The following is a 26,521-nucleotide window of genomic DNA, read 5'->3' as shown; positions in this document are numbered from 1 at the left end:
TAATTTTTCAATGTGATTAATGCTTGGCTGACAAAAACCGACGGACAGACACACAGACATACCGTCATATAAAGTAGGCTACAGGCCGCGGACAGTAAGCAAGTCACTGCTGTCTTTATGGGGCCTCCAAAATAAGAGATAATGTTAAGCAAATGCGTGCATTTTAGAAATGCGAATGCGTTACGAGTAACGACGTGCAGGTCACGCAACACCACCCTTATTCTTCTGTTTACTACTGGAAGGTTTTCTTGAGAGACAGCGAGTCTTCCCTTTGAAGTTAAATTGGTTAACCACTACACTTCAGGACTCCATTAGGCCAAGAGTTGCATAAGACCTTTCTCAGCAAGATTTTAGTCTATTCGTAAGTAAAAATCATACAGAGTTTTGACTCGATTCTATTTTAACACATCTGTGCTTTGTTGACATGCTTTAGACAAGCTGTTTTGATCTCAAAAACGGCTCCCAATGAACTGTTCAGCTTGGGTTTGCCAGGGGAGTGTCATTCTTTGATTTTAATCGACAGATCCTTCAGATTCATAGTGAAGAAGATCGAGAATTACTGATCAAATCAGACTGAATTTTAATAGTCGTTTTATCGACTCTGCTAGATTCCTTCACACATTAATGCACATTTATTCTGTTTGATATTTGATTAAGTAAATCGTACTTTGTGCAAGGACTTAGAATACATTGTATTAATCAAAATTACTGGTCGTACGAGGACTGGGAGAACATTATTTAAACCACGCACTGCAACGTTCTATTCGGATTCCGTGCGAAAGCAAAAATAAAACTGACGAAGTATCGAGAGGTCAGATCAGTGAGTCATTTGTCTGTATTCCTGAGATACTGAACGATATTAACATTCATGGATTAGGTTGTCTGGCTCTCTATTTATGGAGCTCGGCTTGGTCTGTGGTATTGTAGTGAAGTATATTAAATGACGGTCGGTTTCCACTCTTCAGAAAAGAAACCAAATATGAACAGCTGTGTGTCTGTATTCTTGGCATTCATTGCCTGTTTCTAAGTTGGCTTGTCTCTCTGTCCATGTGCCTGTCTGTCTGTCCGTATGTCTTTCTCTGTCCGTCTTCTTGGCATGCAAGTCAGAATTATTTTTGCGACTGTCGTCTATGTCTGTCTGTTCCGTCTAGTATGTATTTGTCTCTTTCTCATTGGATGTGTGTGTCCTGTTTATCTGACTTCGGTCTCACTGTTTTACTGCGGTGTCTGTCTGTCTGTAGGTCTGTTCATTAGTGCTAATGTGTCTGTCTCATTGGCTTTGGATTTCCTGTTTGTCTAACACACGGATACGTCTGCGTGTGCGAGTTTGCTTTCACTACGTCTGTCTGTCTGTCTGTCCGTCTGTGTACACTTGCAAAGCAACGTGTGGTACACACATCTGTCCATTTCAAGAGCCTCATCCATTTATTCATGTACTCAACTCTAATAATTCATTCAGATCAAAATGGAAAACCACGATGATGAGCTGTTCGACTTTTCGTCCCCATGGCACTTTAGTGATGTGGTGCTTGTAGTAGAGGATTCAAGATTCTATGTCCACAAGAGCACCCTATCAATGTGGTCCCCAGTCTTCGAAAAGATGTTCACTTCTGAGTTTTCCGAAAGAAATGCCGAGGAGATCCCGTTACCTGGGAAACGAGAGAAGGAAGTGGAAGTGTTGCTGAAGGTGATTTACTCGTATGGCAAAATACAGGGTGTCACCAGTAAGTCTTATTTGTTTTTTTCTTTTACTACTTCGTCCATTTTTAATTAGTATTATTTCATTGGACAAATGCTCAAAAGCATGGTCATCGTCATCATCCATCCGCCAATAACGAATGATAATGACTTATGGGAATCTCCAAAAAATAACTTTTCTTTTGTCATTATGATCACAATCAAAGCCGTACCATAGTCTTCCTCGTCCTCATTCTTCTCATCGTCGCCATCGTGAACGTGAATAAGTAATAATCCTTACATAAAGTCTCTTCCATTATTGTGGCGTCTATATTAGTTTCATGATGATCGTCATCTGTCATCATTATCATTACCTTCATCATCATCATCATTCTTATCATCATCGTCATCATCATCGCCATAATCATCACCATCACCACACCATCAGTCATCATCACCACCATCGGACATCACCATCATCGGTCATTATCGCCATCATCAACATTATTATCATCATCATAATCATCATCACCATCATCATCATTATCATCACCACAACCATCATCATCATAGATCACCATGCATCACCATTATCGGTCATTATCACCACACCATCAACATCATCATCATCATTATCATCATCACCATCACAACCACTTATTTTTATCAACGTGTCATTATTTTCGACATTCTCAACTAAATTCTATTATTCCGCCTTCTATTTTCAATCTTCCAGACGAGAACTACCATTACCTGCTGGAGCTAGCAGAGGAATACCAGATAGATCGCGTCAAGACGTTCTGCAGTGAATATCTATCTTACAACATACAAGAATCAAATGCGCTATGTTTCTACAAGGTCGCCGAGCGATTCGGCCTCAAGGAGGTCATGTCCCAGTGCGTCCAAGAAGCTTGTTACATATCATCACTATCTATCGAGGACTCGGAGGATTATCACAATCTGAGACCAGAAATAAAACTCGAAATTTCCACCGAAAGAATTAAAGAACTAGAACGAACGCTACACGAGTATGCCAAGACGTGTTCAAGCTTAGTGGAGTATATTTACAAGGATGTAGCGAATATAGCGTTGTCGAGTATGGAGTGTGATAACATTCCCGTACATCGGACCGGAGCGAGGGAATCCTTTAAACTATCTTGCAAATGCTGTCGGCGAAGAGTCCAGAATGCGGAGTGTAAATTAGAATACCTAGGATTTAGAGAACTACTGAAGAAACTTTTTGATTTGGAACATGTGAATAGAGTAGCAAGGAGAGCGAAAAACTCCGTAGATTAGATTAACAAAAAGTTTCTTTACAAGCCAGTTTTTTTGTACAGAGCGCTATCTTTTACTTCTATATGAATCGAAAACACCACCTTATAGTTACAGTTGTAAGTGGCGGAGGCCTCCACAGACGTTTTACGCAAAAAAAAAAAAAAAAAAAAAAAAATCGCCCAGAATGTATTGCACTTCAACTTTCTTGCGCCCTTATAAGACCATTTGCAAGAGTTAGAAACTCGGTACCTTATAATTCGTTTGGCAACCATGTTTCTACTTCAAGTTTTTAAGACCTTGAAATAGGTTGGAATTTTTCTCTTAACTTGTAACTTAAAATTGTTGCGAGACAAGTTGCAAAACATTTTTGGCACGCACAACTAAAAGATTGGTTGCGCGATTTGCTAGAAAATAATCCATGTTTCGCATCACGGGTTGATGAACATTGTAAGTTGCAATAAAGAAAGAATGCATTCTCTATTATTCCCACAGCAACTCGCAATGCTCAAGTTTCATTTCATGCTTAAATAAGTTTTATTGCGTTGCAAACTGCAAGAAAATGAATGGATGCATTCTCCATCACTCCTACAGCAACTTGCAACGCTTTATTTCCTTTAAGTTGCAAACTGCAAGAAAATGAATGGATGCATTCTCCATCATTCCTACAGCAACTTGAAACGCTTTATTCCTTTAAGTTGCAAACTGCAAGAAAACTACAGTTCCAACAAGAGCATTTATTAGATGCGACGTGAACATTACGATTAGCTCAAGCCGTGTATATATAGTATAAACGGAAAGTACAATGATACGAAGGTTGTCAGGCGATAGAAATGTTTGCAGATCAACTTAGAATACCATTTTTATGTACTAATATCGAATTTGCGAATTCATCGATAAAATATCCATTTTTTTCCAGAAACTCTAAAATAATTTTTTCAGTCTGTCTACTTACAAGTGGATGTGAGGTTTATAGAGGTTGAGGTCGCCTCCTTGGTACCTCTTGCTTTTGCCTCCACCCAGTAACCATAGTGATATCATTAAACATAACTGTAACTAAGATCTCTTATCGATTAGAAGTTGATGTGAGATCTAGGGGGGTTGAGATCCTAAAGATATTGGGCAGCATGTTGGAGATGGTGTTAAACATGTCTAATGAGATTCCTTTAGGGATCATGAATTGGACGTTCAACGACTCCACGCCGCTCCAAGAAGCACACTCCATCATGAATCCTAACGAGCATAAATTGAAATGATGAGTTGTTAGGGTACACGAGGAACGAGATTTGGTTGTCACCATGCGACCTTGTCATCATAATGTATCATCAACATCCAGTTTCATCATCATCATGTATCATGATCATTGTGTCATCAACATCATCATGCATCATTATATGTATCATCATAATGTAACATCATCATCATCATTATCATGCCTTTACACTGTCAAGCCTTATGAGGGGACACCATTGTATGCGTCATGAGATGCCAGTACAAAAAGATGACAACCCTTAAAGCAGGGCAAGAAAATGGACTGGGCGCAACACAGGTAACCCACTGGGTGACTGTTTTGGGGGTAAGAGAAGTACGACAAGAATAGTACAAACCTTTAACGCATTTCAGGACCAATTCTGCTCGTTTAACACACCAGTTGACCGTCATCTCGTCAGTCATCTCATGGAACAATAACAACGGTATTGTAAGGGTAGTGATATTGTATCGCACTGCGGTATGTAACACGTGTCTTAACCCTACTATGGACGGGTTGCGACTGTTTAACGACGCTGACTTGACGGTGTCGTCTACTATCAAGTGAAACACCACTTGCGCTTCGGCTAAATTAGAGTGATGTGTTATGTAGAAATCCCCTAAAAACCCAAGAAGGACAAATAATATCTGAGATCTCTCTTTGTTAACGTGGAAAGCCCTCTTCAAACCACAGCACGAGCTAGTTACATCGAATACGCAATTGCTAAGTTTCTCAGGAGCACACGACGCACTCGAAGTGGAATTTAGGACTTGATTTTTACGGAAGGACGAAAACCGGAGAAACTGGAGAAAACCTTCAAAGCACAAGAGAGAACCAACAAACAACTCTAGTTACATATGACGGTGAGTGCGGGAATCAAACCCATGGCCACGATGTTGCATGAGGTGGCGCAACTCTACTCTTAATAATAATAATAATAATAATAATAATAATAATAATGATAATAATAACCTTTATTTATCGTGGTCAATGGACTTAGCTAAAAGCTACTTTACAACCATGCAACATGTTATAGCGGGTCTGAAGATCAAACCCACGACCACTGTGTTGCATGAGGGGTGGCAAATTAACAGCTCACATCGGTCCCCTGCTTCCCTTAGCATTGGTTAGATTAACTTTTAAGGATACTTTTTACCTGCATTCAGCGTTGGCACCTTGAGGGCGTCTTCCTCTGTTGGTCTTTGAACACGTGCAGTGACACTAGTAGAAGACTTGGTTCTTTTTCTGTGTTCCACGCTCTGTTGTATCAGGCACAACTGTTTGTCAAGATCTGGGAAGTGGAACTCTGTTGATTGTTGACAAATGGCTGCAAAATCTGGTTTTAAATCGAGAGAATGATTGATTAGAAAAGAATAGGATCGAAGGTGAAATTTAGAAGCTTATTTGAAAGGATGGAGGAAAACCAGAGAACCCGGAGAAAAAACCTCAAAGCACAGGAGAGAACCAACAAGTAACTCTACTCATGTGATTGTGGGTTCTGGGGTCTGCGAAGCCATGACGACACACCTTTCATAATACCAGTATAGCTGTCCAGTCTATTGTCTACTAGTAGAACAAGACCCGCTAGTGTCTCAGAGTAGAGTGATAATGCAGTCTGTATCCTGTGAGGCTGTGAAAACACTGATCTGAAAACAAAAATAATACAAATGAAAATTTACAAATAAATTATCCATTACAATGGTTGACTTGCACTACTGCCTCCATCTGCCTCCATACTAATATTGAGGTGCTCTTTTCAATTTTTGATATTCATTTTGACATAACTTCATGCTTTAAGGGGATAGGGTCGTGACCTGTTGTTGCAAGTCATCCATTGGTTGCTATATTAAGAGAAAAGTTTGATATAGTGATAGAGAACATTGGAATAACATTTTCCCATATCAGACCATGTTGCATTCTCGTTAGATAAGGTTGCCATGGAAATAGAGGTTGCTATGTCAACTTACCCTCCTGGAGGTGTTTTGTGTCTGCACATGTCCAGTACATCACCGCAGATCAGTCTCAAATTGTGCATGGTTTTCTGTTGTGCACCTATGGAAAATAGAATAGCATTGAATTATTTTGTTGTAAAGTAAAGATATTACACCTTTCTCACATGACAGTCACATTGGCTGGACCAGTAGAGCGTGCCTGACTAGCCTCCAATTCAAGCTCTTCAGGATGAGTTTGAACAGGCAAAAACAAAGGCTTTCATTCTTGTTGAACATGGCTGCTGACAGTATAACAAGGGTCTATAGACCTCTTTATATTGGGTGTAACGTTTTCCCACTTCAAACTGTTGAACATGAGAAGCTAGACACATGAATATGAAATACAACTCAAGCAAAGAATCTTATTCTCAAGAGAATGAAAATATGGGGAAACATTACCCCAAAAGTAAAGAGAGTACCATTGGCTTGTATTGTGAATTTGAATAAATCTTTTGCTTACTGCAGTGGGCTTATTATTCTTTCCAGTCAACCTTAAATCATCTAAATCAATTTTCCAAAGGTTATTTCATATTTAGTAGCCATCTTCACAAATATATGGGCTAGCTGGACTAATGGTATTCCACAGGGAGCCCAATAACTAAAGAAGCCACAAAATCAGCAGTCAAAACTAACCCAGATGAATCGTAAAGCTTTCTTCAATTTTTGCTTCCGGCTCAGCCTTGAACTCTTCAGGCATGGGGACACTTAATGATGAAACACTGCGAGTTCTGAAAATAGAAACATAAAATTGGTAACTTATGATAAGTCTTTTTTTAACTATATTATATAGTTTGACAAATGAATAGGTGAGTGGATGGCGGAGCGATGAATGGATGGATGGATGGGTGGGTGGTTGGTTGGGTGGGTGGATGGATGGATGGATGGATGGGTGGTTGGGTGGATGGATGGATGGATTGATGGATGGGTGGATGGATGGATGGATGGGTGGATGGATGAATGGATGGATGGGTGGATGGGTGGTTGGGTGGTTGGGTGGATGGATGAATGGGTGGTTGGGTGGGTGGGTGGTTGGGTGGGTGGGTGGATCAATGGATGGGTGGGTGGGTGGATGAATGGGTGGGTGGATGAATTGTGGGATCGGTAGCCAAAAAAACTAATGAATAAATAAATTAAAAAACTAATGAATGAATAAAATCATGATGAAAAGAATAGAAAAATAATAATCTCAGAACTTACTTGAATTGAGTATAGGCAGTCAATGTATCTAGTAAACGAAAGGTCTCATTTGAGTAACATGTTATTTTCAAACATAGTAACATAACGAGCAGCAGTAAGGGGGACTCGCGGAATCCAAATCGCCAAGCATCGAATTTTACGGGTATTACCCACGTTTCAGGCCCCTCTAAATGTATGCGTCGGCAGCGGGTATTACCCACGCGATGATTCCCTTACTGCTGCTGTGTTTGCGAAGATATTTGCTCTATATATGCATGAATGTAAAGAGTTTGCTTATGACTTCTGTATAATTTGTCTAAGACCCAAAGTTAATATACCCAAGCCCAAGGGTTTCTGGTGTTGTGGTAAAAAAATGCAAATAGAAGATGACACGTCAGCGCAGTGTTACGAGTGTGGTAAGAACATTCGTAATGCCGTACCAAATGCTACCAGAGAGCAATATTACGCCAATGGAGGTCGTAAGAAAACACCTTATAAGAGAATAAAATACTTTAGGGACTGGATGAGTCATATCCAGGGTTTACGACCGGTATATTTAGACAATGAAGTAAAGAAGAAAATCATAGACCACTTAGAAGAGCCAACCCCAAAAAGTCTGCGGAAAACGCTGAAAAAATTAAGACTAGGGAAATATTACAAAGCTATTCCCTATCTTTTGTCTGAAATTACCGGCGACTCTATTCCTGAGGTTTCTGATATGACAAAAGCCGAGTGGATGCTTTGTCGGCTGGATAAGGATATTCCTTATTACCCTGACGTAATCTATGAAATATTTTACGAAATAGACCCCAACCACCCCCTGTTGGGATGGATTCCGAGAAGATAGTGAATCTTATGGCATAAGATGAGAAATTAGCATAAATATTACGCGTAATTTCCAGACTGACGTTCGATATGTAAATAGAATCCTGTCGCGATATTTACTGAGCGAGCTTTCTTTGAAGCTCTTCTTTCGCTTCTTGGTAGATCTTTTTGCGAGATTCCTCGGAAAGATCTTTTACGACTGTTTTTTTGTTTCTTATGTCCGACTTTAATTTCTCGTACTTTTCCTCCTCGGCTAGAATAAGCGAGAATTCTACGTCGTCTATCTTTCTGTCACGCAAAGCCTTTGAGACAAGATCGGTAATTGTATTTACTTTAGCCCTTGACAGAGCTATTGTCGTGTCAAGCTTGGATATTTTGCTTGACAACCGTTTCATAATGCCCGTAGCAACAGCCGAAATGATACCACAGGCTGCCCCAACGCCGGCCAAAGGAACTCCAACAATTATTCCCGGTCCGGTAAGCGAAGTAGCAACGCCGGAGCCCGTTAACACAACAGATATGGATCCTGAAGTTATCGCAATTTTATGTAGCGTACTCCGGGCTCTGACGTATTTCTTCCTAACTTTTTCGTAGTGTTTTGCCTGCCCTTCCAAGTAAGCCAGGATTAAGTTTGCTTTGTTAAGCCTAAAGTTTTCTGCGTTTAGTTCGTTAGGTTCCTTAGGAAGTTCAGGATAAAATGGAGGTGCTGATGGTATAACATCCATTATATATACTAATGTACGACGCTTTTGGGAATGATATTTATGGAGATTACTTAAGTCGGAAAGATCTTGGAAAGATGTTTGAGCATCGGCCAGAACCAAAACCTGTAAGGAAGGAGCCAAAACCTGTGCATAACGATCCGAAACCTACCCCTAAACCAAAGCCCGCGCATAAAGAAAGGCTACCTAATTTCCCAAAGAATCTATTAATAACCAACCAGGATTACCCATTTTACGATGCTGAAGGTGGCATAAACGACTTTGATAAAATAGTGACGCATTTAAAGATCCCAGTGGGTAAGCAAACCTTTGACGTAGTAATAAGGGATATCTTTAAGGAATTTAACCTTACGCACACTTCAGGAAAAGAAGCCCACGAATGGTTAAGGGGGCCTAACTTTAAGTACTGGCCGCAGCAGTTAAACTTTGCCGTCTGGGCGGCTACGAAGGGCTGCGGGGTTGCCGCGGATATGTTCGACATTGCCTTTCTAAGGTTCCACGTTGCCTTTACTTTGCGGCGCATATTGAAGGAGCTTAGCGTACCGCTGCCGGGGGAAAAGCCATTCGATAGAATGGATAACCACTACGATTCCGCTGCCCTAGAAAGACTAATGAATGAGTTTAAGCCGCAGCAGAAAGACTTTCGTTATCGGGAGGGCGCCACGCATGGCTTGGGTATTATCTATGCTTGGCATGTTGACGGCGTGCGTCCTGCAGACATGTATCATCAAAAATACCCCGGGGTCCTAAAGTTTTACGACTTGGGTGGTCGCAAGAATGACGTTACGCTGATCGATAGGATTGAGACAATTTACCCCAGTCCATGGGATCCGTTTGTATTATTAAAAGGAAAAGGCCTAAGAAACCTAGCCAGGATCAACCGCAGCATTGAAGCATTCGTCTACTGCATCCTGGGAGCGCAGGTAAATACCCGCAGCCCCATTGTTGGATCCCAAGGTGCTTCGCGGGAAACGCAACAGGAATTCCTAACCCTGTTTGAGTCCGCAATAATAGAAAATGACATATCCAAGTCAGTTCAAAGATATCAATTAGCGGTGCAGCAATCTAAAGTGCGGTTAGATTACGCCTTGAGTCCTGGTTGTTGGTTAATGCCAAGTAACTTGGTCATCAACGCTAATTCCGTTGTGGGTTACAACAACAAGCTGCAGCGAGCTACTAAGGATATGAAGTTTGGGGTGAATGACGTGAACTCTGATACTACCAAGGGCATTCCTCACTTCGTAGAGGAGCCAAAAAAGTCACACGAAACGAAGCTACCCGCAGTTAAGAAACCATCAAAGAAGGTTTTGCCTACGATACCTGAGGAATATGACCATAACTTACTAAAAGCCGGCTTAGCCACAGCAAGCATTGGTCTGAGTTATTATATATGGCGATGAACAACCCCTACGTAGCTGGAGTAGATTGTGTCTATACGACTTACACAGGCGAGAAAAAATACAACCAGGCATCTTGGGTTGATGTCACGGGGATGTCCGTGGATCTGAACTACTCAGGAAAGAAGTTAATCCTTTGTAGTATTTCTTTGGGAGCCGTTAGTAATGCGAACGTAGGATTTCGTTTCTGCGACGACAATGGAGTATTACAGCCCATGCGCGCGAAGACGAACAACAGAGAGCCCACGCATTTCTCAGTAGAGCCGCCAACGAATAGCGCCGAGAATCTTTCCGTTTGGACTTTTCACCTAGTTGCCGACTGCCATGGGAAAGTGAAGCTGCAAATGCGCATAGATGACTCCAGGAGCGTTTGTATAAATAGCATAGAAAATCAAAGGAATACTGTCTATAACCACATGACCATCAGCGCTTTGACGGTGGTTAGCCTTTAGGAGGATCTTTGATCCTTGAAATATATGAATCCATACGTGAGGGAAACGCGCTATGCCTACCGTTTAGATGAAGAGGGATATGACAACGGCGCTTGGCATGACGTTGGACTGTGGGTTGAAGTTGGGGGCACTGCATTGGTCATTTGCACTATTAGCATTAATGCGAACACGCATGCAAATGTGGGGTTTAGGCTTATTGATGAAAATAATGAGCCTCTGCTTCCTTATCGAACTTCAACGAACACCAGGAAAGTTACCCATTTTTCGATGGAGCCCAACACTAAGTCCACTGAAGACCTAACGCCAGTGACTTTTCATATGCTAGCCAATTGTAAATATGCTAAGTTGCAAGTCACTTCTGATGACGGCAAGTTTGGGATAAATCGCATAGGTCGCAGGCCCGCTAATGCAGCCTGGAGTCATAAGCCCATTTCTACCATGAGTGTGTTGCCGTTGGTTCCGAATTACCAGGGCGGTGCTAATACCGTCTTTCATTATCCTCAAAGCAGGACACCGCCCGATGATAAGGACAAGATTAAGCCTTCATCTTCTTCAGGAGGACCACCCCAATAGCTACTACTAATATCCAGATGTTGTTACCTACGAACTTTAATAATTCTCCACCGGTCCTAAGTGCCAGGCTAAGAACGCTACCAAGCAGCCCAGGCAAGCCGGCTGCCATTTTCTTCCCTAAGTCCGTCAAACCAGAACCCAACTTGCTTACGCCTGCGCCCGTAGCCTTAAGCGCGGACAAGATTACTCCTACTACGCTCGAAATAGCGACCGCAAATGCCAGCGGAATACCATACTTCAAAAGGGCCCTTTTTACCTTTTCCTTGGTGGTAAGCCCCAACTCCCTTTCCAAGCCTTCTCTTTGCGTACGCAATTCCACCAGTCTTTCCTGAAGAGCCTCTAATTCCCTTTGAGCCGCTTCCCTTTCCTCTTCAGAGCGGTTTTGGTCCTCGATGACTTCCCGTTGCCTTTGTATTTGACCCTCCAAGTCCCCAATGGCCTGATCTCTTTGCCGAATTTGCTCTTCTTTGGTGTTGATTTCCGTGTTAAGCTGCCGTTCCCGCATTACCGAGGACTCTAATAATATCCCTACGCGCCTAAGTTCAGCGTCTCTGTCTCCAATGTCTGCCACTGCGCGGTCAAAGTTTGATCTGGCTTTATCCCTTTCACGCATCAATTTACCAATTCTATCCTTATAGTCTTCATCTTCCATTTCATGGGAATCGACGGCAAGCTTGAATTGTTTCATGTACTCACTTTCTTTCTCATCCATCGCCTGCTTTAGCATTTCAATTTCCTCCAATGCCGACCTTAATTCGTTTTCCTTTTCCTCATATCTTTCAGCGGCTCGCATTAATTCTTCAGCTTGTTCCTCTACTATGTTGCCTTGCAGTTGTTCATTTACTTGCTGTCGTTCTTGGGCGACTTCATCTACGTAGGAGCTAAATGCTTGGACCACCTTTGCAGTGTCTGCCGCGCTTTCCTCCAACCGACTTCGTAAGGTAGGCTTTCCTAATGCGTCTTTAAGCGTCTTAGGGATGTTTTTGTTTGCATAGTATTTACCATTGATATCCCTAATTACGTATGGCTTTGAGCCGGCTCTTGCTAGCCTAGCTATTACGACTTCGCGATCCCATTCGTTTTCAGTATCGTACATTACTTGGACCTTCGTTGCATCCCAGTTTGGGAATTCTTCCTTGATTCTATCGAAATCGTCCGGCTCTTTATTAGCCTCCAACTCGGCTTCCATTTGCTTTTGGAGTTCTGAGATCCATGTTGAACTGGGTGGTTCTGGGACGGTTGAACGTAATAAGCGATCCATGTAGGAACTTGCGTCGATCTTAGGGATATTTACGACGATATTTTGCGTTGGTTTCAAGATATTAAGCCTTAAGTATTCTGGCATTGTCTTACCAGGGTTCCTATTACGCCACTTATTCCTTAAGGAATCCATGGCATTGCGGGCCCTTTTACCATACCTACGTCTTAGCTTTTCAAAAAGGCCCTGTCTGCTTATCTTGTCATCGGAAAGCAAGGACTCATATTCATCGTCGTTAATGTCGACTTGACCTTCTTCGGTAAGGGGGTCAAAATCCGTTCCTTCTACTTCCATTATATATGATAAGCTCAAAGTTAAACCCCAACGTATTACCTAAGCAGGTTGGCGGACTAAAGGCAGAACGCACCTTTCACCGGGTCACATTCACGCCATCCAGCGCAAAACCAGGAGAAACCTTGTACGTAGGCGTGCCCCGCCTAACGGATAACCTAGTCTTAGTTCCTGGCACCTTGGCGTTAAGGTTTGACCTAGCAATACAACCAAGTACCAAAGACAAGCGCTATACCGTTAATAACGTGGGCAGGAACCTCGTCTCTAAGATGAGAATCAAGTTTGCTGGGGAATCCTTGCTGGACTTGAACAGGTACGATTTGTACGCCACGTATAAGGATCTGTGGCTAACAGCCTTCGACCGTGCACAAAAGATAGAGCAGGGAATTGGTAGTGTTATTCTACGTAAGCTTCGCAGCGACACCAACCCGGCGCCTACGGACTCCAGCGGAGCAACCGCAGTGGCAGACGCAACGAGGGTAAAGACCGCCTATGGTAGCAAGTACGTTATCCCTTTGGATTTCGAAGTGATTACGAACCATGGTGCGTACTACCCCAGACAGCTATCCGAGTTACAGTTTGAAGTAACCTTGGCGGACACTACGAACGTCATTGGAGGCATGGACAGCGCAATTAGCGGGGCTGTTGATCCCTATTCTATCACCAACTTAGAGCTGCAGTACGAGACGGTATACAGCGAAGAGCTGGCCCGTAGCGCTGGCATGGAATACAGCTCCGGTAAGGCATTCCTTTACGACCACGTAGTGATGTACAAGACGTTCAGCTTCTTGGATAAGACGGACGAGGTAATCAATCAAAGTATTAACCTCCCCCGAAGAAGTCTCACGGGGTTGATGCTGGTGTTTGCTAAGCCCTATGAGGCCGGCAAGCGCAACTCCGAGGCGTTCTTTAACCCCAACATTACTAACGTGGGAATAAATGTCAACGGCGTTCCAAACAAGGTCTACTCCCAGGGAATAAAGCCCGCAGACGTGTACAGGGAGGCAATGCGTAAGTTTGGCGACCAAATTAGCCCTGAGGAATTCTTTAAGGATAAGTATGCGTTATGGATTGACATGCGCACGACGAACGACGAAGACCTACATGGCCAGGGGTTACGTCTAGTAAATACGCAGGATGGCATAACATTGGAGAACAAGCGCACAAAGAATGCCTCCGCGGGCGACGGCGATAAGATAAACTGCTACGTCTTCGTCGTGTCTGACGCGCAACTGAGCATAGAAATGAATCAACTAAAGAGCGTTGCCTACTAGTTTCGTGAACAAAGTGAACGAAAAATTAAAATATTCCTTATGTATAATATGCTTCGCGTATTCGAAAACAACAACACCAAACTGCAATGCATACTGCAAGGCGAAACTTTGTACTTTAAGGCGAAGGAAGTGGCTGCTGCGTTGGACTATGAGAACACCAAAAAGGCTATCAAAGACCACGTCTCTGAAAAGCACAAAAAAAGGTTGAGTGAGTTAAGGGTAACGAATCGTTATGCTTCTACTATTCACCCGCATTCTGTGTACGTAACCGAACCTGGGCTGTATCAATTGATATTCAGTTCGAAGATGTCAAAGGCAGAGGCATTCCAGGATTGGGTTTTTGAGGAAGTCCTACCCGCGCTAAGAAAGACTGGTAAGTACGAATTAGACAAGCGCTTTAACAGTCCTAACAAGTTGGTATTCAAAATAGAAAACGAATTCGACCTACATAAAAAGGTGGTGGACTACATTCGCAAGTATTACCCTCAAATGCTCGTAACGCCCGGCCTAGGCGAACTGCAGGACAGCGACGGCAAGCGCATAAAGTGTTGGCAGAAAGGATATCAACGCGGCCAGCCTGATCTGCTTATCTTGAATGCTCACAGGCGGTACCGTGGATTCTGCATCGAGCTGAAGACTCCGAAAGGCAACGGGGTATTGTCTGAGGATCAACGCCGCCTCTTAAGACGGCTACGAGGAAAATGGATTTAAGGTGCTGATAAGCAACGACTACGACGACATCTGCAGGAGCATCACAGAGTATGCGCGAGGAATTCGCCTGCCTTGTAGGTGGTGCTGCAAGCGCTTTAGGAGCGCGGACACTTTAAAGACGCACTTAAAGATATTTCATAGAATATATGGCGTTTAACGCGGTAAGGCAGATACACTGGCGAGACTTAAAGGAGGGTGCAACGTATGAAATAAAAAATTACGTAGCCTTTGAAGACAGGCTACGCTTGTTATTGGCGCATGAGGGTGTCACGTACAGCCTGTGGGCGCCAGATCGCGTCCGATACGTCATCGAAGGACAGGAGCTTACGCATCTGAGGTCGTATGGTAAGAAGGATGGCCGCTGGGCCTTTGACGTCGCAAAGTGCATCCTTCCTTCGGTCCTATGTGGTTAGGCGCGTCTAAGGTGGAGTCGTCGACAATAAGGGTCGGCGACTCTTTTTTAACGCAGTCAGCGGGGGGTTCGCATGTAATACAGTCCATATATTGAAAGGGTTATTAGGAATCCTCCAAGGAATGCCGCTGCGTAGGCTATCATATATCCACCCCAGAATGTTAAGATGCGGTTAGATTATTGTTAAGGAAGGTCGGAAACCCTCCTAGGAACCATCCCAGAATGTTAAATGGTGGTTAAGACTTTGTTAAGCCACCCACCAAACTCCTCCAAAAGATGCCTCAGAATGTTAAGATATGGTTAAGTTTTTGTTAAGGAAGGTTGGAAACTATATCAGAAACCGCCTCAGAATGTTAACATATGGCTAAATTATTGTTAAGGAACCACCTCAGAATGTTAAGAGACAGTTGAATATGTGCTCCTCCTCTCTTACGCATCCACATCTCTCACACTGCTGCCTCCAGTATTCCCTGTTAGTCCATGGGACACCTTCTAACGCGTCAAAGCGGGGCAGCGTTCTGCTTATCTTTCTAAAGTAGTCTATTCGATTCCTTAGGTAATCGTCCTTATGTTCACAACGACTCATAAGATCGCCGCACTGGTAACAATCCACCCCTTCCAGATCGTACCTCTCTGCAAAGAATTGGTAACTCTTCTCATGTCTTTTATTATGTGTCTGAAGACGTTGGCGGCTACTAAGAACCTTATCACAGTAATTACACTGCGTAGTTCTACGGCAAACCCCTTTCTTGACATGTTGCTGCAGCTTTTGAAGAGTGCTGAACTCCCTATTACATTCATTGCAGGCCTTACTGATTGGTTTCTTTGTGCAAACTCCATGCCAAACATGGTATTGCAGTCTTTGCTTGGTACTAAATACCTTCTTACATTTCAAGCAGTCCATATATACTTAACAATATTTTAACCTCCATTTAACATTCTGAGGCATCTTTTGGAGGAGTTTGACGGTTTAAACCTTAACAATATTTTAACCACATCTTAACATTCTAGGAGGGTTTCTGAGATAGTTTCCGACCTTCCTTAACAATAATTTAACCTCCATTTAACATTCTGGGGCATTTCTCAAAGGAGTTTGGCGGTATCCTTAACAATATTTTAACCTCCATTTAACATTCTAAGGCATCTTTTGAAGGAGTTTGGCGGGGTCCTTAACAAAATCTTAACCACATCTTAACATTCTACATGGGATACTTCATAAAGTCAGCCACGCTTTCTTTGGCCCAGCTCGCCATGGTTACTAACGCCCCGAAGCGTTCCGCGCGCTTAAGGATGTGCATTTGATCCGTTAATTCTTTGATGCGCTCATTTAAGACGTCTATCTCCTTCTTTTGGGCCTCTACCATCTTATGCAACTCTGTCTTCTCCTCTAAGGTGCTCACTAATGTCTTGATAGCCTCCACGGGTATGTCAACGTCCTCCATATATATCAGGGAACAAGTTCCCTTCGAAAGAAGGGATATAAATGAACCCGAATCACATGCCTTGTAACGCTCTGATAGTAGGCCCTACCGGCTGCGGAAAGACCCAATTCGTAGTAGAGCAGCTATTAGGACCCTTTAGATACCGTTTCGACTACATAGTGCTACTTTGCCCCACCTACGTGAATAACCGCACCTGGACGGGCATAGGAGTGAAAGATGACGACTTCTTTGTAGATATCTTAGACCCTAACGAGTTATCTGGACATCCTAAGTTTTGGCACAAACAATTCCCTAAAGATACGCAAACCTTGCTCATATTGGATGACATCGCCTGCGGGGACGACGTAAAAAGGCGCACTTCCGAATTAGTGAAGCTCGCCTTTAGCGGCAGGCATGACAATATTAGCGTTTGGTTGCTCTCGCAGCAGCTTACCAGTGTCTCTAAGCCTTTTAGGGAAAACATAGGATCTCTCGTAGTATTTTATACTCCGAGCAAGTCTGACCTGGAAACCATCTTAAGCAACTATGGCGGTGAGATATCCAAGGAACAGTTGCATGAATACATGCGGCATCTAAAGACGCACCAACATTCCAAGATGATCTTCTCTTTGAGGTTTCCGTATTCCATTAACATATATGGAGATTGAGCAGTTGATAGATGAAGTTCCCACACAGTTAGACGAAAGTAACCTCAAGGAACAACTTAACATCCTTGTGTCATCGGGAAAGTGTAAGGAAATGATAGGCAAGGAACTTACCCATGAGCAAGTTAACAAGTTGTCAGAAGAGGAAGTCAAGAAGTTCCATAAGAGGTATGAGGCTGCCCTTGCAAGTAAGACCACGGACGCCGTAGCAGACTCCGCTATCCGACTTGCCACCAAGCTTCTCGGACTTGCGCTGCCCATAGACGACGTGGAGCAACTACAGAAGGACATAAGAGATGACTATGTCATCGCCCAAGAACTTAAGATAACCTGCGGGTGGTTGTCTTTGAAGTGTGGTAAGTTAATGGCAGTCGCCTCTGCGGCACTTCACGTAGCTCAGCATGTCGACTTGAAGGAGGTACTAGGTTCCTTCGGAACATCTTGGAAGGACTTTAAGAAGGACAGAGAAGTCGAAAGGGTATTCGAGGCGGCACTTGCCGAGGTACCTGATCAAGTCGCCTCAAGTACTTAGTCAAGTCATCCTCAGGAATTACCCAGGTCGCCTCAAGTACTTATCAAGTCATCCTTAAGTTACTTATTAAGTCCTTCAAGTCCTTAGATATAAATGAGTGAAGCCGAATCGAAGGCGGAGAAAACCCCTCAAGTAGAGGAGCAGAAGATTACCAAGGCTAAATCTCCAGGCAGAGTTGCTGCCGGAAAGAAGCTCGCGGAGATGAACAGGAAGAACAAAGCCAAAAAAAGAAGAAAAGGTGGAGGAAAAAGAAGAGGAATCCTTTATTAATCCTGGGTACGTCATCGGCGCATTAGGAGTTGCTATAGCAGCAGGCAGCCTCTACTTACAATGGCGGGCTACTAAGCCAAAGGTAGAACCCGTACATGCAATGCAGGAGCCTAGGAGTAAAATACCCGTGATGGAGTAATAACCTTCTCGCTCTGTAATATAATGTCAACCGCGTTATTGAAAACTGTTGAAGAGGCAGCTATCATTACTTCCATTGTTGCGGGTATTGGTTGGGTAGGTAAGAAAGTGCTCAAAGAAGACTTTACCGAAGACCCAAGCAAAAGCTTCGCTAATTTTGCTAAGATGACCGCAGCCGTTGGCGGGGCTATCATGGTAAAGGATTACCTACGGAAGGAAAAGTACCTACCTAATGTATAATGGCTGCTATGATAGGAGGTTCACTAATTGCTGCTTTAGCATTTACTGGCGCCAATTACGCGGCTAAGTACATAGAAAAGGCAGCAACTGGCGGAAGTAGTCTCGAAGCCGAAAGGAAGAGACACGACTTAGCGCTGGAGAAATATCAGCGGGACGTGGCAGCTTGGAATGAAAAAAGACAAGCTTACAGGGATTGGTTGGATAAGAACTACCAAGACAAGATGCAGGCGGATAAGAACTTCGAAAATACAGACTACGCCTTTAAGCTCTATGCACAGGCGCACCCCGCGGCATCGACGGGGTTGAAAAGGCCTCAGTTTAAGAATTACTACCAGCCTTCTAAGAAACAAAAAGACAATGAGCTGGTATTCGTAGGAGTTGCAGGGCTGGCAGGAGGCGCGGCTTTGTCGTATTTAGTCTAATATATGATCGTCTTTTTGGAAAGCGACAAAAATAACTTTACCACTTATTTGAATCCCCCCATCAAAGCCCATAAGGTTAGGCTCATAAGTTGCTCTTTGTACAATTCTTGGTATAATTTAGTCAATGGCATGGTCAACGTACTTAATGGGCCCGGCAGTTATCAACTGGTAACGCTACCCGATGGACATTACACGCCAATCACCCTTGCTAAGGAGCTCGCCAAGCGCGGTTATACTCTCACCACAGGATTACCACACGAAATGACCCTCAAACACAATATGCCAAACTATTCAGTAACTTTTGGAAAGTTTGACCCATTGGGATCTTTATTATGTGCCTCGGGCAAGACGATTACCGACACGGCCATACCCGTGAAATGGAAAGTCGCATCCTCTTACGAAGTCTATTGCGACTTGGTCAATAGTTACAGCAATGGAGAAAAGTCTTCTCTCATGTCCAAGTTTCTGCCCAAAGGTAATCCATTTGACCTGGTAGAATACGCTCCCATTTCTTTGAGCTATGATTTGTCTAATTTGGTAGAAAACATAAACATCGCCATTAAAGTGGACGGAAAGACGGTGGAATTTAACGGACGTAAGATCAATCTTGTTTTGGAATTCATATAATGGGCCGCGTAGAGGGCAAACTCAAGAGGATTTACTATGGACCCGAAGGCTATTGGAGAGGAGCGTCGGCCATCAAGAAACTTGCAGCCGCGGCCAGGGTATCAGAAGAAACGGCTAAGAACTGGTTAAAAAAACAAACCCTCTGGCAGGTTTATCTTCCCGTGCCCAAGTACATTCCCAGGCCCAGCTTCACCGTAAATGCCCCCAATGAAGTTCATCAGGCGGATTTGCTTTTCTTACCGCACGACAAGGTGAGAAGAAAGACCTATAGGTACGCTTTGGCCGTAGTTGATATCGCAAGCAGATATAAGGACGCCGAACCCATAACCAGCAAGGATTCTGGGGAAGTCGCAGAAGCCCTAGGTAGGATTTATAAGCGCGTCTTGAAATGGCCTAAGCTGCTGCAAGTGGATGCGGGGACAGAGTTTATGGGCGTGGTTACCAAAACCCTGAAAGACCACAGCACCAAGATTAGGAGAGCCGAAGCTGAGTACCACAGGGGTCAGAGCATCGTCGAAAGATTCAATAAGACCTTGGCCGAGCGTCTCTTTGGATACCAGTATTGGAAAGAGCTGGAAGATCCCTCCAAACGCAACAGGGAATGGACCCAGAGGCTCCCCCAGGTCGTCGCGGCTTTGAACAACGAGGCGGCCAGGGCTACGGGAATGAAACCCAAGGATGCTATGAAGAAGAAACACGTGGAACACAAGTCCTACGTCAGAAGTTCAAGGGCGGTCGGACTGAAGGAAAAAAAGCTCCCCCGCGACATAGTGGTCAGATACCTCTATCAGCCGGGGGAACTCGAAGGTGGCAGTAAGAGAGCCACGGATCCTAACTGGTCTCTGGAAACGTATGAGATTTCGAAGTCCGTCACCAAGGAAGGGCAACCCGTGTTGTATTACTTAAATGGCCCAAGTCGCGGATTTGTTAAGGAAGAGCTGCTCATAGTCCCCAAAGACTCAGAGTAGTGCTGCTCCACGCGCCCGATTGCACTCTAGGCATGTCAGTCTTACGTTGCCTCTACAATGCCCGCGTTTATTATTTATGCGATCCACGGAGAACTGCTGATCGTCATTCGGGTCAAACCTCCATAGTAGCGGTATGTTACACTTTGCGCAGCGGGCGCCTTTCTCGTAAATGTCGTCCACGCATAAGTCGAACTTTAACCCCCTTCCTTCCTCGTGGCGCTTGTAGCGAAGGAGCTTCCTGGCGATATTCTCTTTGGCTACGTCCTCTGGCGTCTTATCGTAGCGCAGTTGCGGACCCCAGGCTCTTTTTAACTGTTTGGCGTACTCCACACGACTTACGGCGGTGTAGATAAGGTTGCTCCAACACAGCCGCTGGTCTATGATCCATAAGGTTTCTTTTATGGTAAGCCCTTGCGCGCTGTGGACTGTCATGCAATAGCCCAAGCGCCAGTCTGGATGGGAGGTTATTTTTTCCACCTTTTCTATGGGTACCCAGGCTTTATCGTGGGTAACTGCGTTCTGCAGTTGGATGTCCGTGCCTGGTACTAAGACATCTCTTCTTTGCATGCGAGTGTCACGCGGCTTATAACAAACGGGCACCAAATGACTAGGGAACCGCTCCTGGTGTATTCTCAGTAGATCTTTTTGTATGCGCGACTGTGCTGCGCGCTTACTACTTAGCACCAAATCCTCAGGATGCCAAGAATACAGGAAGTCTTCGTAAGACTTTGCTCGTACCCTCTTACGTAACACCTTAGATTGTTCGGCGTCGCTAAGGCCCCTTAATTCTGCCTTTAATTTCCTCACTTGATCCTTGCTACGGTAGTCTGTGTTAATTTCTTCATGATAGTCTACCATTTCTTTTAACCATTCATGGGGCATTTCTCCGGCTATAGGAGGTGGTTGACATGGATCCCCGGCAAATACGACTTGGCACTTTCCGCGGAGGAAGTCTACGAACTCCTGCAGGATTTCTAAGGGCACGGTACAGATTTCATCCCAAAGTATCACGGGAGGTATGTCGTGGATAGCTTCCGGCACCCACTTTTGGCCATTCCAGCGAAAGAAGCTGTGGTAAGTTTGCGCGTCGTGGCCCATTTCGCAGAGTTCTCTTTCCAAACGATGTGTTGGCGTTAGCACCTTTATCTTAGGAAAGAGTTCTAACACACGCGTCGTCTTACCGCTGCCTCCCGTACCGTAAAGGTAAGAGAAGCGTTGGTAGGAAATGGGGTCCGCAACTGAGGGCAGTGGCTCTTCCGTCGGCGTAATGGAACCGCGGGTGTGTTCTCCGTGATATTCTACGCGTGCCCTCCAGGCTTTTATCTCCTCATCTTTGACGCGCCACTGGCCACTTTCTGCGAGTTCGTCGGCAGTGTAGAATTCCTTCATCTTTTCCAACACACTGGGCTTCACGTACAAAGAATCCGTGGCTACGCGTGGAATGTCTTCTTCGTCAAACCGCAAGAGCATTGCGAGAAGGTTAATGTGCGCGTAGGCTAACATGCTGGCGCGGAGGTGATAATATTGCGGTCGATGGTCCTGGTAATAACACAGCGCATTCCATTCGTGCAGCTGATCTTCTATGAGGTAATCCCATTTCTCTACAGACACCATCGTTCCTTGATCGTGGGCACGTTTTATAAGGAAGCTTAACTCTCCTTCGTCTGTTATTAAACGCCGTTGCATGTGCTTCTCTCCCTCCTTAGCGCCCTGGGTAAATTTGCCTATGACAATTCGGGCGGTTGGGTTGTGCTCTGGGAGCCACTTCGTGTAGGCGCTATGGCAAAGTATGGCTTCATGCGCTGTGTATTTCAGGAGCTTACGCTCTTCAAAGAACTTTAACAATGGCACTGGTATCCATTCTTTCTCTTGTAGATGCTTCCCGTACCATGCGTAAATTATGGGGTGCAAGTCTTTAGCCAACTTCCAAGACGTTAATCTGACGAACCCCGTAGCTGGCGCGTCGTAGCTGCCGTCTAAGGACACACGAAAGAACTGTGAATCTGGATGGCCGTAGCGGTCGTAATATTCCTTACAATCCCCCAGGCCTTTGAAGCTGGCAGGATAGCAGTGCTTCATGTCTAAGGATACGTATTCGTCTTCGTCGTACTCCATGTTCCAAAGACCTCCATGACCGTGTTCCACACAGGCCTTGGAGATATCTTTGAACTCTTTGGGGGTAGGTTTCCATCCATTCCTCTTTTTGGCCGCTAAGAAGTCCAAGCTACGAGAGCTGAGCACTTCATCTGAGAAGTCTTCCCCAAGGGTTTCGCAGGCGCTCTGGATGCGCTGGTGTTCGATTTCCGGGCGATACAAAGTGCCGTCTTGGGTCATAAACTGGCTTCCTTCCGAATCCATTAACCATATTGAGTTCTCATGAATCAAGTTCACCAACGGGGAGGTTTCGTAGACCTTGGTTTCTTTCTTTCGCGGGAATCGAAGTTCTCGCCAAGCGTGTCCGTTATGCTGGTAGATGACTATAGGAGCACCTCTGCCGCCGTATTTATGTGTCCCAGGGTAAATGTACCCGTCTGTGATGTCTTTCACGTGTATGCGCCTTTCTAAAGCAATTTCTAATTTCTTGATGTTGTCTATCGTAGCCCCAGCTTTGTAGGTGGCGTTTTCCCATTTCCTGATGGCTTCTTTTCTTTTCGGAGTTAACTTACCTCCGCGGGCGGAATCTTCAAAGAATTCCCTTACCAGTTTCCCGACGCAGTTGCCGGGATGTCGCATTGACTTGAGTTTCCTAACGTCTGGCTCTTTGATCTCATACGCACCGTAGATAACTACCGTAACAGGGTAAGCAACCTCGTAGAACAGCGCGTCGATGCCTACCAGCGCTCCGGGGCGCGTTTGCTTATTTAAGACAAACAGGTTCTGCTTACCAGACGCCCGAATAGGGTTACGGCCTCTTTCTATTACCCAGTCGCCGTCGTAATACTTTATAAACGTTAACTGTAAACGGTAGTTACCTTCAGGCATCAGGTCTATTATCTTTTCGGCTCTTTCTTCATCCATGATTTCTTCTGTGTCTCCTTCTGTGAATGTCGTGAAGGCGAAGTCGGCGTCCAAACGATCCAATACCTGGGTTCGCAGCTTGCGTACAGTTTTGTTTTGAATGCGCGCGATGTTGTCCATCTATATCTAGGAAATATTTTAACCTTCGTTTGCGACACAAATATTTTAACTTAATACATAGATTTCGCAAACACAGCAGCAGTTAAAAGAGTATATTTTTACCCATTGTTTCGGCAACCATTTTCGGCTACCTTTTCTACTCTCGTAAACACAGCAGCAGTAAGGGAATTATCGCGCCGCTCGGGTAATACCCGCTGCCGACGCATAGGGTTTGGCGCGGGTAATACCCGTGTCTCCCGGTACCCCCTCCGCGAGTCCCCCTTACTGCTGCTTAACATCCCTAAATAACTTGTCGTAAAAAACTTGTTATCCTGACTCACCACTGCAAGTACAGCAGTGGCGCAGCTCAACAGGGTCGAACTGAAACCATGTGAAGACACCTCTCGCAGCAGCTATACAGCCCATGTACTTACAGGGGGGAGAAAAACTGGAGGGCCAGAAAAACCCCTCGGCATGTGAAAGAGAACAACCAACTCAGCTCACATGGGTTAACTGGGATTCGAATCCCAGACCTCAGAGGTGAGAGGCCAACCCACCATGCTGTCCCCCCATTATTATAGTTATTGTCTTACCTGCATTTGGTTTGGTAGTGTCTTCATGGACTTTAAGAACCCATTCTCTGTACTCCCTCTTCTGCATCTCCTGCAGTTGTGACAGCTCACTAGACCAATAAGTTTCCAACATCTACCATCACAATAAACACAATAAATTAAAAATCACTACTCTACTGGGAAATTTATTCTTATATGCAAGGGGTGGCGAGGGTCTGAGGAGTTCATACTATGTAGTGTGTGAAAATATCCAGGGAGTGTCTGAGTAGCGTATATTTTGTAGTTCCAAAAAATTTCCATTCCTTTTGAGCAGAGGGGGATTGGCTTTTTCAAGGGATGGGGAGGGTCTGAGGACGGTCTATTTAACAGTATCATGTACTACATGTTAAATGATTACTATACCTGGGATTGTTCGCAGTGCCGAGCAGCAATATTACTGACATCCCTATCAGTATTGGTCAGTCCAATATCACTTATTGCATTCTGTAACTCTTTACTATGCCTGAAAAATAAGTAGTTATCCTCTTAACAAAAAATCCCAAAATTACTGGTTTAAAATTTTGTTGGTTGGGCTTTCTGTGGTAACAAATTCTAAAGCAGAAGGGAGGGGAGGGTATGACTCCATACTTACTTTTCTGCTGCAGTTTTCAGAGCATTATCTCTGTGCGAAAGCAATTCTTGTAGTGACAAGGCATATGAGTTTTCTAACTGTAGCAGGGTCTCCAGAGCAGCTGAATGAATCAATGAATGATATATCTCAGCAAAAGCAGCATCTTCACTCATGTCACTTGTAACACAGTATTGAGAATGTTCCTGTTTAAAGGTATTGGCCCAGATGCTTATGCATTCATTGGCTGTCTCCTTTGATGTCAAAACCTGGTTGATTGCAAGGTCGGCCATCTTGTCATACAGTTTGGTTTCACTCTTTTTGAGAAAGTTCTCAAAAGCCTTCGTCAAATCTGGTAAAATGGGTTAAAAATATCATCAGAATAAAAACACACATTTGTATAAAATATTATAAAATAACTAAGATACAACGCACACTCTGATTGGTCAATTACCGTTTTACATAACTCAACATAGATCATGAGGAAATGACGTCAGCTGCGCGCGCGATGTTTTGTTTGTTTCTTATGTTTTTTATTAATTCTTTTGAGTTAATCGTTAGTTATATCTTAGTTATTTTATAAAAGAGATAGAAAACTCCCCTTGCTTGTGCTATGTTGAGTTATACAAGCACGCGGGAAATTGCATGAGCCCTCGAGAAGTGGTGTCGAGAAACACTCGCCTATGGCTTGTGCTTCTCTTAGCTCTTCTCTCGGACTCATGCAATTTCCCGCGTGCTTGTATAACTCAACATAGCACAAGCAAGGGGAGTTTTCTATCTCTTCAGTATAGAAATTATACTTTTATTGTACAGAAAAACAAAGAATGGGCCATCCATTAGGGGAGCATTTCTTAAGAGGAAAATTGAATCAGCAGTTATTAATTTTAAGGGGATTTATAAAAGACAAAAAAAGGTCAAAATTGAACTACAAAGGTGGGGGTGGCGGTGGCTGGGGGGTGGGGGGGGAGGGGGGATAGAAATTCCACTAACCCCCTTCCTCCACCCATCCAGGATAAAATAGAAAAGTGTATAAAATGACAATTCATAGGTATTGAAATATGAACTAGAGCTTAATGATAATTGTTCATCAAAGAACAGAACATTTATCGTCAAGCACCCCGTCCCTGTCTTGATATAAATTATCGCCATCCCATGGAAAGGAGGAAGGAAGTAACTTACCTTCTTCTAGATAGCATGGTATCTTGTGTGCATTGATTAAGCGACAAGAAAACTCTTTAGCACTTATCTTCAGTGGTATAGGCACTGATAAAGTCAGTCTTTGTATCTTGTTCCCGTCCCTGTATCCATAGGAAAACTTTTCAAAAGTGTCTTCGAAACTTGCACACATCAAAACATCCACCATTTTGAATACGAATTTTTGAAAGAAAATTCAACCAAAACTGCTAAAGAAATACGCTTCAGTAACCAAGGAATAATTATACGTGCTATTATCTACATGGTTTTCCTAGATACTGGTTAAAAAGACCTAAAATAAAAGAAAACCATCCGAAAAACCTAAGGCAGTTCTCTTTTTTCTTTGGTTTCCCCTTATGTGTCTCGAGAGGAGCCTGGAACCAAGTACTAAAATGATTTTACTTCCGGTTCCGGTTTAAAATCATGAAAGAATCGAAAAGAGAAAAGAAGAGAAGAAAAAAGAAAATT

General features: G+C 43.9%; 2 protein-coding genes across 2 annotated transcripts; one reads left to right on the top strand and one right to left on the bottom strand.

Annotated features, from left to right (window-relative positions):
- The first annotated feature begins 200 nt into the window (after positions 1-200).
- On the top strand, positions 201-4,011 carry LOC116301493 (BTB and MATH domain-containing protein 38). Its single transcript, XM_089038687.1, has 3 exons — positions 201-361; positions 1,460-1,724; positions 2,414-4,011. Exons 2-3 carry the CDS (start codon positions 1,466-1,468, stop codon positions 2,971-2,973), a joined length of 819 nt encoding a protein of 272 aa, XP_088894813.1. The 5' UTR covers positions 201-361; positions 1,460-1,465; the 3' UTR covers positions 2,974-4,011.
- LOC116301492 (FERRY endosomal RAB5 effector complex subunit 3-like) lies at positions 3,672-26,401 on the bottom strand. Its single transcript, XM_089038683.1, has 11 exons — positions 26,039-26,401; positions 24,884-25,211; positions 24,655-24,754; positions 24,274-24,385; positions 7,387-7,414; positions 6,823-6,917; positions 6,166-6,250; positions 5,726-5,844; positions 5,355-5,534; positions 4,557-4,817; positions 3,672-4,182 (listed from the first exon to the last, which is right to left on the bottom strand). The coding sequence occupies exons 1-11, from the start codon at positions 26,220-26,222 to the stop codon at positions 4,016-4,018; spliced, it is 1,659 nt and encodes a 552-aa protein (XP_088894809.1). The 5' UTR covers positions 26,223-26,401; the 3' UTR covers positions 3,672-4,015.
- Between the last annotated feature and the right edge of the window lie 120 nt (positions 26,402-26,521).

Source organism: Actinia tenebrosa, unplaced genomic scaffold, assembly GCF_029948245.1.
Source record: "Actinia tenebrosa isolate PJP-AT-01 unplaced genomic scaffold, QUT_ActTen_1.0 PGA_scaffold6__47_contigs__length_16458017, whole genome shotgun sequence".
NCBI classification, from domain to species: domain Eukaryota; kingdom Metazoa; phylum Cnidaria; class Anthozoa; order Actiniaria; family Actiniidae; genus Actinia; species Actinia tenebrosa.
This window is presented reverse-complemented; position numbering and strand designations above follow the sequence as displayed.